Raw genomic sequence first — 12,438 nt, 5'->3', positions numbered from 1 at the left:
CTGGCAGGGTGTACTTAAGAGAGGGACCTGAAAACAAGGGAAGTGATGTCACTGTTGCAGAGGCTGGGGAGCCATTTCCATCTCATTCCGTTGTAGAATAGTGAACAAAAAATAGAAAAGTCTACTACTTAATTCAGTCTGAAATGCAAAGGGGGAAATTATGTCTCTTTTGAACTTGTGCATACTAGGGCAAACCATGATGATGTGCGATTTTGAACCATGACCACAAGATAAATCATAATAGAAGAAAAAGGAAGGATCATTCCAACCGATTTAATCGATGAAAACTAATGCCTGGCTGATCAGCTTTGACAGATGTTAGTTTTGGCATGGCCATGTCTAAATAGGCCTAGAGTCAAAAAGCAAAGTGTTGGAGGACCCATTGCACAAATTGTCCTGCAAGCCATCTTTATTCAGTACAGCCTGATAGTATCTTGCGAAAATAACCTGGCTGTATAGCCTTGTTTGATAGCGAGTGTAGCCTACATCTGTTGTTGAAGAGATTTCATCTCACTCCTTGCCTGCTGTTGGATGCAACCATAACTGAGTCACCCCTGTTTAAGTCATCTGAGAGGGAACAATTCGCTGGCAAGAGCGTGCGATGGAAATTTTTGCCATCACACACGAGATCGGGCCTTGTTAACTTCCCAGCACGTCCACCCTGGCCCGATGAGAAACACATGAGGAACCGTCCGTCTCCGCCAGTGGACATCTCCCCCACCCCATCCACCCTACCCTACCCCACCACAACCCAGCCCTCCACCCCAAAAACACCCGCGTGTGTTACTCCAGCCTGTAAAAGCAAAGCATGCTTCTAATTAAAACAGAGACAACAGCCTAAGATATCAGGAAATTCCCCTTCTCTAAACACAGGGGAGGATCTAGATTGGGGCATTAGAGAGGAATGCTTCACAGCAAAGGTGAGGAAGGTTGGGAGTGTTGGGGATGGGGGGGTTGCTGAAGGATTTTGATGGGATTGGGGGGGGGGGGATCAGGAGACTACACACCACATTACTTTCCAGGTTCCTATTGTTCTTGGCACCGGAGATGACGCTTAACTTGAGCCTAGAACCCTAGAACCCTAGCCTGCGGAGCTAATGGATGGACTGGAGTTGGCCGCTGGCTTCCCATGGTCTGCCACCCTTAAAGAGCCAGACTGATTTAGAGATGCTCACTGCTGGGAGTGAGATGGCAGATGATGGATGGATGGATAAAGTTCACCACTGGAAATCTGCTCCGCTAGCGTGGAGACTAGTCTGACTTATGGAGTCCTTCTGGACACCTTGACAGTACTATAACTCACTTCTTAGAAATGTGCTGGTAGTCTCCTTTACTGTAGTTTAAGGTCCAGTAGGTTACAGGAAATGGTTGAGATCCATGTGATGTTATCTCTTACTGACTTCACATCAAGATTCATGTGATGTTATCTCTTACTGACTTCACATAGCCTAATCTATTGAAAAAAGAAACATACACTAACTCTTGACCTAGATTTACTGACAATGAAAATATACTGGATCCAAAGACCGGCTGACCCTAAGGGAGATACAAAGACATGCAACCTTTACAAAAGTCTTGAAATATGGCTAATATATTTAATCATTGCGCTGTGAATAAGAATATGGGTCAGTGTGTCCACGACCGATGACCTAGAATTTATATTGTGTAACACTTTGAACACAGATTAGAGTAAGCTACAAAGGCAACAATGTCATTGTTAGTTTTACTTGCCCTTTCAGAGTGGAGTGTCAGAAATGCATAATGTAAATCATGAACCGAAAAGTTCCTGTCGTATGTCACCAGTGTTTTGACATAATCCTTGAACACCCACAACAAAACCCAATAAAAGTTGCCATTGAAATTAGCCTAGTGTGCGTATGGGAGGTCTCACCCTCCATAAACTATAATGGACAATAAGCCACTTTCATTAACAAACAGCTGCGAAATGTCGGTTTCTTATTAGCTGGCTAAAACTCCCTGGCCTGTGTCCAGGACGTGATTGCACTGGAGAGAGAGAGAGCAGGGCAAACAGACGGCCCACATGAATCTGCTCTGTCTCCCTCGCTCCCCGCGGTCGGCCCTGGATAAGGTTATAGGGACCACATCTTCCCACTGCACACTGTAATTTCTTAACCAACTCTATAATTTCTAATGCATGACTCAGGCTTAAGGCCATGCACTGTAGATGGAGTCGTGAGTTTTAATATCTAATATATATCATGTCTGATATTTTTTTTTACTTTCCTCAAGAATTAAGACAGACTCAAAACAGAGAGGAATAGGATTTCTGCACGTAGCTGTAGTGAGCTAGAATGGATCCAATGTGTTTTGCTATTTAAATGTCACCGAAGGGGCGAGGTGCTGGGATTACAAAGATGTGTGCTATTTTTTTAAATCCCAGAATGGACTAGTCATAGTGTGTCCGAAGATCATGTTTCTCTGTGTCACTGCAGTTGTTATTCAGATGTGTTTCAGGCATTTTTAACTGAATGGACTATAAATCATTTCAGTTGCATGGTGAGGTATAGGTCTCTGGACAACTCAACACGAAAGTCACAACCTCCCATCCCAACAAAAGAGAGGGAAGAACTCACCCCTCTGCCACTGCTCTAAAGGAGATATAAGGAGGGAGAAAGAGAGGGATGGGGAGAGAAGACAGAGACGAGGGAGAGGGAGAGGAAGGGAAAAAACAGACGCCTATGAGAACTGCAGTCGACACTCATCTTTTCATGTCGGCGCGGTTTTCCAGCCATGCGGATGAAAGCATACCGCTGGGGGATGAAGCCGCTCTCTGACAAGTTGCCTCCGTTTGTGTTGGATGGGAATTTCGCTGACTGTGAGCAGAGTCACACGAGGTTAGCATAAACACCACAGTGTGGGGAATATAGATCCTGCACCTGAACACAGGCCAACACGCTCAGGATGTGTAAACCTGAGATACCAGCATGAAGCTGAATAAATAGTTGATTGAATCCTGAAAACAGGTCTTAAAGTCTTTCTCGGTGCTTGACACAGTAACCAGATATGTTAGTGTTTAGTGATGCTTTTTCAGTTATCAAAGGTTATCAAGGCTGGGTCTTTTTAATTTTGAAATATGATCAAGTGCCTTCCTGTATGAGTTTAACCGCAGATGAGTGGTCCAGTGTGATGGAATGTTCTGCCGGCATTCCGAGAGCTCAGGTCCTGAATGCGCAGCGCGGCGGCCCTTCTTTTGTCTGCGGTCGAATGTTGCCACAGTCTGTCATTTTAACCCCCAAATGAACGCAACCTTTCCTGTTGCTGAAATATCCGTCTGGCCTGGGAACAGACCCCCATAAATATTGCCAACAAGTAAGACCAGTACAGCCTGTGTACATGTGTGTGTGTGTGTGTGTGTGTGTGTGTGTGTGAGAGAGAGCTGTTTTTAGTGAGGGGTGCTCTGACTGGGAGAATAGTGTGACCATTGCCTGTGACCATCCAGGGCCAACTCCAGAGCGCTCACATGCATGTGTGGAATGCAGGCCAATGAAATGTGCCAGGAACACAAAGGAGAAACAGGCGAGAGAGCAAGAGATGGAAAGAAAAAGAAAGAGAGAGAGAGGGAGAGATCAAAGGGTTGTGAGAACCAGTTGTTGTTGATGCTTTCAGCAGGTGTACGTTCTTATGATTGCAGCAAAGGGCCGTCACAAGAACAGGAACGATAACTACACTCTTAAAACGAATGTGTTGAAGACAACAGAACTTGCGTTGTTTTTAACACATCTCTGTGTCCAGATAGGGACAACACATTCGTGTGTATACAGATAACTATAAAGATGAAAGCGTCAACACTAACCAACGATAAAAAAAAAAAAAGTCTTTCCTCTTATTTATCAATGTGATAGCTAAAATTGTATGGATTCTGATTGGCCTAAGCTTTTTAGCGTTCTCAAAATTTCGCTCTCAAAGTGATCTCCAATGATATCATTCTTGATGTTATCATTATAGATTAAGTGTGGACGTTGTCATATTAACTAGAATGATATTTTTTTGCCGTTAACGTTATAGTTATCGTTCTTGGTGTGGGAGGGAAAGGGGGGATCAGTGGTGGAAGGAAGATTGGTGAAACTCATAGAATAACTCACTTTCGCTCAAGAAGATCAGTAGGCTATCCTTAACACTGATGAGGCCTTGGCCTTCTGTAGAGCTGCATGCCTGCTGTTGTCTTCAAACATGACTTTAAAGTTAAGAGACAAATAAAGCACATAATTCAATTGTGTTTAAATTATATATTCAAAACACATTCACATTAGACATTAGATTAGGCTGATCTGGAAAACAGACCTTTGGGGCACCCTGTGCTTTTGAAAAGTGCTGAAATATGACGATCATTTCCCTGTGGCAACATTACCTCATGAGCGGCCAGCTATGGGTGCTGGTTAGGGCCAAAATAATCCTCTGTGGAGAAAAGGAATGTCCACATGCTGAGACTGCGCACAAGATACTGCACAGTGAAATTTCACCTTTTAGGTTGAAAGAATGGAATAGACTTAGAATAGATTTTTTTAAAATGATTTTTATCCACATAATTGTATCCACAAAAACAGACATCAATACACTGGAAGCATTCATGAACTTCTTTTCTAATTTCTCTTTGAATTGTCTAATTTCTCTTCGAATTGCCTTTATATGTGTCCTATGGCCATAACAAAGTTTTGGATGTTGCTCCTTTTCAAAACTAGACTTCTGCCATAAATGGGTAAAACGCTAAGCCTTGGGGTAATGGATCATTCAATTTCATGGAGGCCCTTCAAGGCCTGCAGCACTAATATGGATGGATATCGCTGTGACCTACTGTAGAGAAGCGATTCTGAACTTCAACCCGTCAAAATCAAAACAGGCCTGTGCAAACAGGGTCGCACTTGCATGAAAGCATTGGAGGACTTGTTTTAAAACTTCTATGCCCATTGATGGATATACGAGCCAGACTCTACCACCAGCTCCAAAACCTGGGCTAAATATAGAGGAGTATTTTTACTTTCTTTCCTCCCTACAGCAATGCATAATCCAAGGACATTTGGTTATTTTGACATGATATAATAACGCCTGGAATGTCAAACCTCAAGCATATGGCATCGCACAGGAACCGATGATAGTGAAGCACATTTCTATCAGACTGTAGGACACATACATCACCACATTCATAGAATTGTTTCATGTTGAGGTTTGCAGGGTTACACCTGAGAAAAAACAGAGAAATTGAAAAGAAAAAAAAAAGACCACAAGCCTCTCTCGGATCAGGGTAGTATTTCACACTTCCAAACCCTAAAAGAAAGCCCTGCATACGCTTTAGGTTACATGTCCTGTGTTCACTCAATCCAGTGTCCATTTACACACTAAATCCACATTTGAGCTCTGATGGCAGAGGATTGTTTGTTTTAACATTTCTGTTGTATTTGAGCCACACGCCCTTTGGTACCAAAAGCTCATTGGTAAAAAAGTCTAAGATTCCATTTCAATGAGGAGACTGAGGGCAAAGAGTTGAAGAAAAAAGAAAACATTTGCATCAACATTTCACCTTCAAGGTATTTTACCATCAATTTTAGCTGAGGAATTAGGTCCTGGAGACAATCTGGTAATTTGTCTATAGCTTCGCTCTGAATAAAGACACAGACTCATCTCTTGAGAAAATTAAGAAGGATTGGGTGCTTAACAAACTCACATTTGATTTCAGACACGACTCGATCATGCATTTCAGAAGGCTTAAGTCACCAAGCATGGCACCAAATGCACAGCTTCATTTGGCTTTCTCTTTTATTTGTACAGATTATACATCATATATGCAGACATATTAGCAAAAGCATATCACTGATCAATTATTTATACAAAATATACATGATTTATTACAATTTACATTATTTTTACAATTGAAATTGTCACAATATATCATTAGTGTACTGAAAACTAATACTACATAATATCCTTAAAAATAACTTCAGCAATTATTTTACTGTTGGCACAGCAACGTAAGCTGAGGCCGTTTACTACATCAACAAGTCTAACAGCCTGTAAAACACTTTTTATATATTTGGACCGTCGTCACAGCAAAGTGCTAAAACCAGAGAGAAGATCTGATGCTTTATAGTGGGCCTGCTACCAGCTTAAAGTGCAGCAATGTTAGACATGACCTGTGGCCTAAATGATCCCTTTTGTCACATGTGATCTGTACCCTGCTAACAGCCAGCCACAGAAACGGTCACACACAGATTGAAGAACACTGTACGAGAGGACTGGAGAAAGTAAAATGAGTTTGAGATGATGGAAAGAACATTTTAACACGAGAATTAATTAATTCATTAACTAATAAATTTTTGGAGATAAAGCAAAACAGAGAGGCACAGAGGACAGAGAGACAGATATAGATAATCTGTTTAAAAATTGCAGTGGTCATCCAAAGCAAAGGCACCAGTAGCGGTGATCCATTTATCAATGGCTGAGGCCAAGAGTGCCCAGCCAGATACCAAATGGTGGCAGATCAATCTCAAAGTGTTCCTGTGGTAGCCATGGTAACCGTCCACTAGGGACAGGCCTACAGCTTGGCTCGGAGGGAGCCCACTTCAGGTTTGTCCGAGCAGAACTCTTTCCACCAGGATGGACGTTCCAGAACTTTATCGCCCTGCATCACGGCGGCCCACATGTTCTTGTACAACTAGAACACAAGAACAATCGTGACTTAGACAGTGCACACACAACAATGCATACCTCCATACCACTAAAAGTTACAGTAATAGTTTACATTAAGGCACTTAACAAAAGCTTTGCACTACAAGGAAACCTGTGTCTCTATGTTTACACTGTCCATAGTTAGACAAAACACATGAACTTCAATTAAACCCACAATAGTCTTCCAAGCGCAGACGCACTCCGGCGTCTTAGCGTCACGTCAACAGACCTTTGAGGTAAACAGTGAAGACAAAGCTCTGTCCGCTCGAGAGTGGTTGCTAAATGCTAAGACTAAGTGCTGCAATGACAAAACTCTAGCCCACTTAGCAAGCTGCACTCCAGTGTTTACCCAAGTCCTCTGGTCCACTACAGGATGGATGGAATGAGGAACGGCGGAAGGTGGGAAGAGTGTCTGTGTACACACACACACACACACACACACACACACACACACACACACACACACACACACACACACACACACACCTATACACACAGAGACAGACAGATGCACAGACACCTCTACACACAGAGACAGACAGGCAGACACACACACACCCACACACAGACACAGACACACACACACACACACCTCTATACAGACACACACACACCTGCTTTTTATCTAAAAAGTGGGAAAGAAGTGGCCGTCAGAGCAGGCTAGTGCAAACAGCATGAGGTCCCAATCAGACGGTCCCGGGTGTGCTGTGATAGAGGGGCTGAGGCATGGCCCTTACAGGAACTCAGAGAGAGGAGGCAGAGGCAGGCCCTCACAGTCCCCTTCCAGTAACATACCCACCCGGCTACAAACAAGTCCCACTGTGAGTGTGAGTGTGTGTGTGTGTGTGTGTGTGTGTGTGCGAGCGAGCTCAGTTCCTTTGTGTGTTTGTGTGTATGAGAGAGAAAAGAAAAGATGGAGAAAGGGGAGAGGAAAGAAAGTGAGATAATGTGTTTACACTTGACTTTGAGACTAAGTGAATGTGAGTGTGTGTGTGTGTGTGTTGTTCTCTCACTTAGATTCACACTCACACACACACACACTCACACACACACAGACAATGTGTTTACACTTGACAGTCAGTGTGAGTAAACATGTCTGTGCAAGTGTCTGGCACTGTCTGTCTGTCTATGCAATCAACCACCAAGCCAGTCCTGTCTTCCTGTCTGCCTGCCTGTGTGTCTGTCTGTCTATCTATATCCAGGTGGGTTTCACTGGCAAAGCACACAAGACTGTTTAAAACCTACACTCATCAAAATGTGTGCTGTCTGTGTGGGTCATGCCATGTGTGTGTGTGTGTGTGTGTGTGTGTGTGTGTGTGTGTGTGTGTGTGTGTGTGGGTGTCACTTCCTCCATGTGTGCTGTGGGTGTCTGTTTTGTTTTGGTCTGGCTTTTCCAAACAACCCCCCCCCCCCACCACAACACACACACACACACACACAACCACCTCTATTGTTGTAACGAGAGACAGTAGTATGTCTGTTCAACCCCAGCCTTCATAACCGCAGTCAAGCGCCGCATCACGACTCAAAGTGTCGAGACGGGCGACGCTCCATTTAAATCACGATGAGCGCGCCCCCATGATTCACTGCCCTAGATGACTGTCTGGCCGTCTGGACTGGGCATTATAGCGGTCGCAAATCTCAACAGGGCTACAAATGTAACCACCACCTCTCAGACAGTGACCAGCTGCACGGGAAAACACAAATTCATCTTTTTGAATTATCTGGAGGTCACTGGAGGTCATTCATTGCTTTTCTTTTTTTCCTTCCTCATTCTAACTTTGACTCCAAGGAACGAGGCCAAATTCATCTGTTTGAATTAAGGTAACTGAAGGTCATTCATTACTTTTTCGTATTCTTTCTTGGCATCCGAGGAGAGAGTTTTTGGACGTTGCGTAAGGTGATTTTTCGGCGACGCTTCCGTCCAGCAGGCTAATAATGAGCCTTTCAGTGTTCTGACATCAGTGCTGTGTCCCCACCAGAACTGGAGCACAGGACAGACTGTTGCGTTTGGTAATGTTTTCCTTACGCATGTGTGTGAATGTGTGTGTGTGTCTGTGAATGTGTGTGTGTGTGTGTGTGTGTGTCTGAAGATTTCTGTGTATGAGCGAGAGTAAGTGTGTGTGTGTGTGTGTGTGTGTGTGGTGTGTGTGTGTGTGTGTGTGTGTGTGTGTCTGAAGCTTCTGGCATATGAGCGAGAGAGTGTGTGTGTGTGTGTGTCTGTTTGTCTGAAGCTTCTGCCATATGTGTGTGTGTGTGTGTGTGTGTAACTTCTGGCAAATGAGTGTGTGCTTGTGTGTGTGTGTGAGAGAGAGAGAGAGAGATCATCATGTCATCTGGTCTGCACTGCACAGCTGGTTGGCTGGCTGTCCCCCTCTATCTGGGCTGGTGTCCCTGACCCTGTTTCCAACGTGCTCCACTCTGCACTGTTAGTCAAGAGCGCTCTTTCCCGTCTCCTTATAAAACACCACCCTATAAAATGAAAGACCTTTTGGATGAGGCCATTTGATCCCAAACAAGCCATCGCTTTGATTTTTCACACATTGTTGACATGCACGTGTGACAATGTGTTAGCACATGGATGGGAGGCCAGCTGTACAAGTGATTGATTGCTGGTGTGCATACATGTGATTGCCAGTAATTGTATGTATGTGTGCTCATTTACTTGTATGCATGTGTGTGTGTGTGTTCTGTGTATGTGTGTGTGTTTTGTGTTTGTGTGTGTGTTTTGTATGTGTGTGTGTGTGTATGTGTGTGTGTTCTGTGTGTGTGTATGTGTGTGTGTTCTGTGTGCGTGTGTGTTCTGTGTATGTGTGTGTGTGTTCTGTGTGTGTGTGTGTGTGTTCTGTGTGTGTGTGTGTTCTGTGTGTGTGTGTGTGTTCTGTGTGTGTGTGTGTGTGTGTGTGTGTGTGTGTTCTGTGTGTGTGTGTGTGTGTGTATGTGTATGTGTGTGTGTTCTGTGTGTGTGTGTGTTCTGTGTATGTGTGTGTTCTGTGTATGTGTGTGTGTGTGTTCTGTGTGTGTGTGTGTGTGTGTGTTCTGTGTGTGTGTGTGTTCTGTGTGTGTGTGTGTGTGTGTTCTGTGTGTGTGTGTGTGTGTGTGTGTGTGTGTGTGTGTGTTCTGTGTGTGTGTGTGTGTGTGTGTGTGTGTGTGTGTGTTGTGTGTGTGTGTGTGTGTTCTGTGTGTGTGTGTGTGTTCTGTGTGTGTGTGTGTGTGTGTGTGTGTGTGTGTTCTGTGTGTGTGTGTGTGTGTGTGTGTGTGTGTGTTCTGTGTGTGTGTGTGTGTGTGTTCTGTGTGTGTGTGTGTGTGTGTGTGTGTGTGTGTGTATGTTTTGTTTACTCAGCTGACGCGAGCAGCACGGCGTCTCTGTGCTCTGGTCTTACCTCACCGTCGGCTTTGCCAATGGGAGAGTTGAGGATGAAGTCGGGGGGAGCGATTACGTCCACCAGCGCCACCGCATCGTCCTTCAGCTGCACAGGATGAGGGGATGGAGGGAGGGAGGGAGGGAGGGAGGGAGAGAGGGAGAGAGAGAGAGAGAGAGAGAGAGATAGGCAGGGAGAGGGAGACATTACAACTATTATACCGTCATTCTGTGCTTTGGCAACACTTCTACAGAAAGGGGAAGGAAGAAATGGTGTAGAAGAAGAGGAAAAAACAAGGGATAGAGAGAAAGAGGAAAAGTGAAAGGGGGAGAGAAAGAAGGAGAGAGAAAAACAGAGGGACCGAGAGAGAAAGAGAGAAGGGGGGGGGGGGGGTGACAATAGCAGTGAAAAAAGGACAGCAGCGCAGGAAAAACATTCAACTTGGCGGTGTGAATCATTTCCTGTTCTAATGGTGGCACGCTGGTCCCGTCTCTTTCCCGGTGACCGCAACTCAAACCAGAGCGCAGCGCTGCAGAGGGGCAGGTGCTGAGAGCCGACACTCGGTGTCAAGTGAAGGGAAACCGACTGGCACGGTGTCATGTGAAGGGAAAGCGCGCAGGTTAAGGGACTGGCACGGCCCTGTGAGGAGGAAAAAACAGGTCTAATGGAAAAAAGGCAGAAGTGGCTTACCACAGTGCAGAGGTGGAGGATTGCTGTCTGGATGAAGTCTGCAGGCGCCTTGCCAGAGAAATATCCTCCTGCGTTTACAAACACAGACAAAAAAACGACACAAAAATATACATTTTAACACATACACTACGCATTGAGACATCATTGAGACCTGTATTATTTGTGTATGTGATCGCCACAACCGTAGTGTGTACACACACATTCAGAAGGCTAGACAAACAAGTCTGTGAAGAGTTCAATACACAGGCCTATTTGCAGCTTGGCTTCAATATCAACACGTGTATCCATCTTTTGCTTTGCTTTGCTGGTGTCCAAAGACGTTACATAATGCGTTGTAATGTCTTCCACTCACACTCACTCACTCACACACACACCCAGACTGTTACTACTATTTACAGCTGGTCTACTGACCCTGGTACAGTATGGCCATGTGGTTGCTGAGGCTCCAGAGACCGTACAGGGTGGCCAGGCGCAGCAGCACAGGTCTGAGGCCAGCTGGAGTGTCCGCGTCATGGACCAGATCGTGGAACCGCTGCAGGACCGTGTGCTCGATGTAGACGATGGACAAGGAACGGCAGTAGTACACCTACAAACAGACACACACACACACACACACAGAACAGGCACAAAACACATGCTGGTAAATGCACACGTACACATAGAACCATACTCACGACATGTACATAGAGACATGAATTCTCTCGATCACACACACACACACACACACACACACAAACCAGATTTACACATGGACAATGAAAGGGAGGAAAAGGAAGTAGCCAATGAATGCACTTCCCAAAACACTGTGTAAACTGTTTACCAAACACACAGCCACACACACATAAAAGGCCGTCCAAAGCCTGGCCTCATAACCCTGTCCTCAGTTTGAATGCAGAGGCCACTGTTTACAGATGGCTTCAGGATTCCTAGTGGCTTTTCAGGCCTTTAGTGAGTGTGTGCTTGTGGGTTTTTTATGGAGGGATTCTGTGGGAGTGATTGAGCAAGAGAGGTGTGGGGTGAGTGTGTGTGTGAGTGTGTGGAGGAGTGTGTGTGTGTGAGTGTGTGGAGGAGTGTGTGTGTGTGAGTGTGTGGAGGAGTGTGTGTGTATGAGTGTGTGGAGGAGTGTGTGTGTGTGTGAGTGTGTGGAGGAGGGTGTGTGTGAGTGTGTGGAGGAGTGGAGGAGTGTGTGTGTGTGAGGAGTGGAGGAGTGTGTGTGTGTGAGTGTGTGGAGGAGGGTGTCTGTATTTGAATGTGAGTGTGCATGATCATGTCCATGTGTCTGTAAGTGTGTGAGAGAGTCTGAGGACACATTACTACATGTGTGTGTGTGTGTGTGTGTGTGTGTGTGTGTGTGTGTGATCAATCACCCTGAGTAGTTGTTGGTGAGGCATGAGTTGTCTGCCCATTTGCAATTAGGGGGGGAGTGAACAGCTGGAATGTGTGTGTGTTGGTTTAACGAATGTGATTTGCACTGTTTTCAAACTCGCTCTCACACACAGACACACACACAGACACACACACACACACACAGAGAGTTCAGTTATGATGGCTCTTGGCTGGGTGCCTCTTGAAGCTTATTCCAAGTTCTTGGGGTTGAGCCATCGTGTGCGACATATATTAAAAACAGGGGTCAACTCAAATACACACACGCATTCAAGTGCACGAGAACGCACACACACACACACACACACGCACACACACACAC

At 45.1% G+C, this 12,438-nt stretch overlaps 1 protein-coding gene across 1 annotated transcript in view; it reads right to left on the bottom strand.

Annotated features, from left to right (window-relative positions):
- Positions 1 to 5,767: 5,767 nt before the first annotated feature.
- The window catches only part of acox3 (acyl-CoA oxidase 3, pristanoyl), a 28,200-nt gene continuing 21,529 nt past the window's right edge, over positions 5,768 to 12,438 (bottom strand). Inside the window, exons 15-18 of the mRNA XM_076289187.1 lie at positions 11,145 to 11,319; positions 10,734 to 10,801; positions 10,065 to 10,151; positions 5,768 to 6,667 (exon numbers count right to left, since the gene is read on the bottom strand). Coding sequence (XP_076145302.1) covers positions 6,548 to 6,667; positions 10,065 to 10,151; positions 10,734 to 10,801; positions 11,145 to 11,319 — 450 coding nt within the window. The 3' untranslated portion in view covers positions 5,768 to 6,547. The remainder of the gene's footprint in view (positions 6,668 to 10,064; positions 10,152 to 10,733; positions 10,802 to 11,144; positions 11,320 to 12,438) is intronic.

The sequence above is a fragment of the Alosa pseudoharengus genome, unplaced genomic scaffold (genome assembly GCF_046254945.1).
Source record: "Alosa pseudoharengus isolate Yale_2024_CS ecotype anadromous, Long Island Sound unplaced genomic scaffold, YU_APseudo_1.1 YU_APseudo_1.1_scf_17, whole genome shotgun sequence".
NCBI lineage: Eukaryota > Metazoa > Chordata > Actinopteri > Clupeiformes > Clupeidae > Alosa > Alosa pseudoharengus.
The sequence above is the reverse complement of the archived record's forward strand: the minus strand, read 5'-3'. Positions and strand labels throughout refer to the sequence as shown.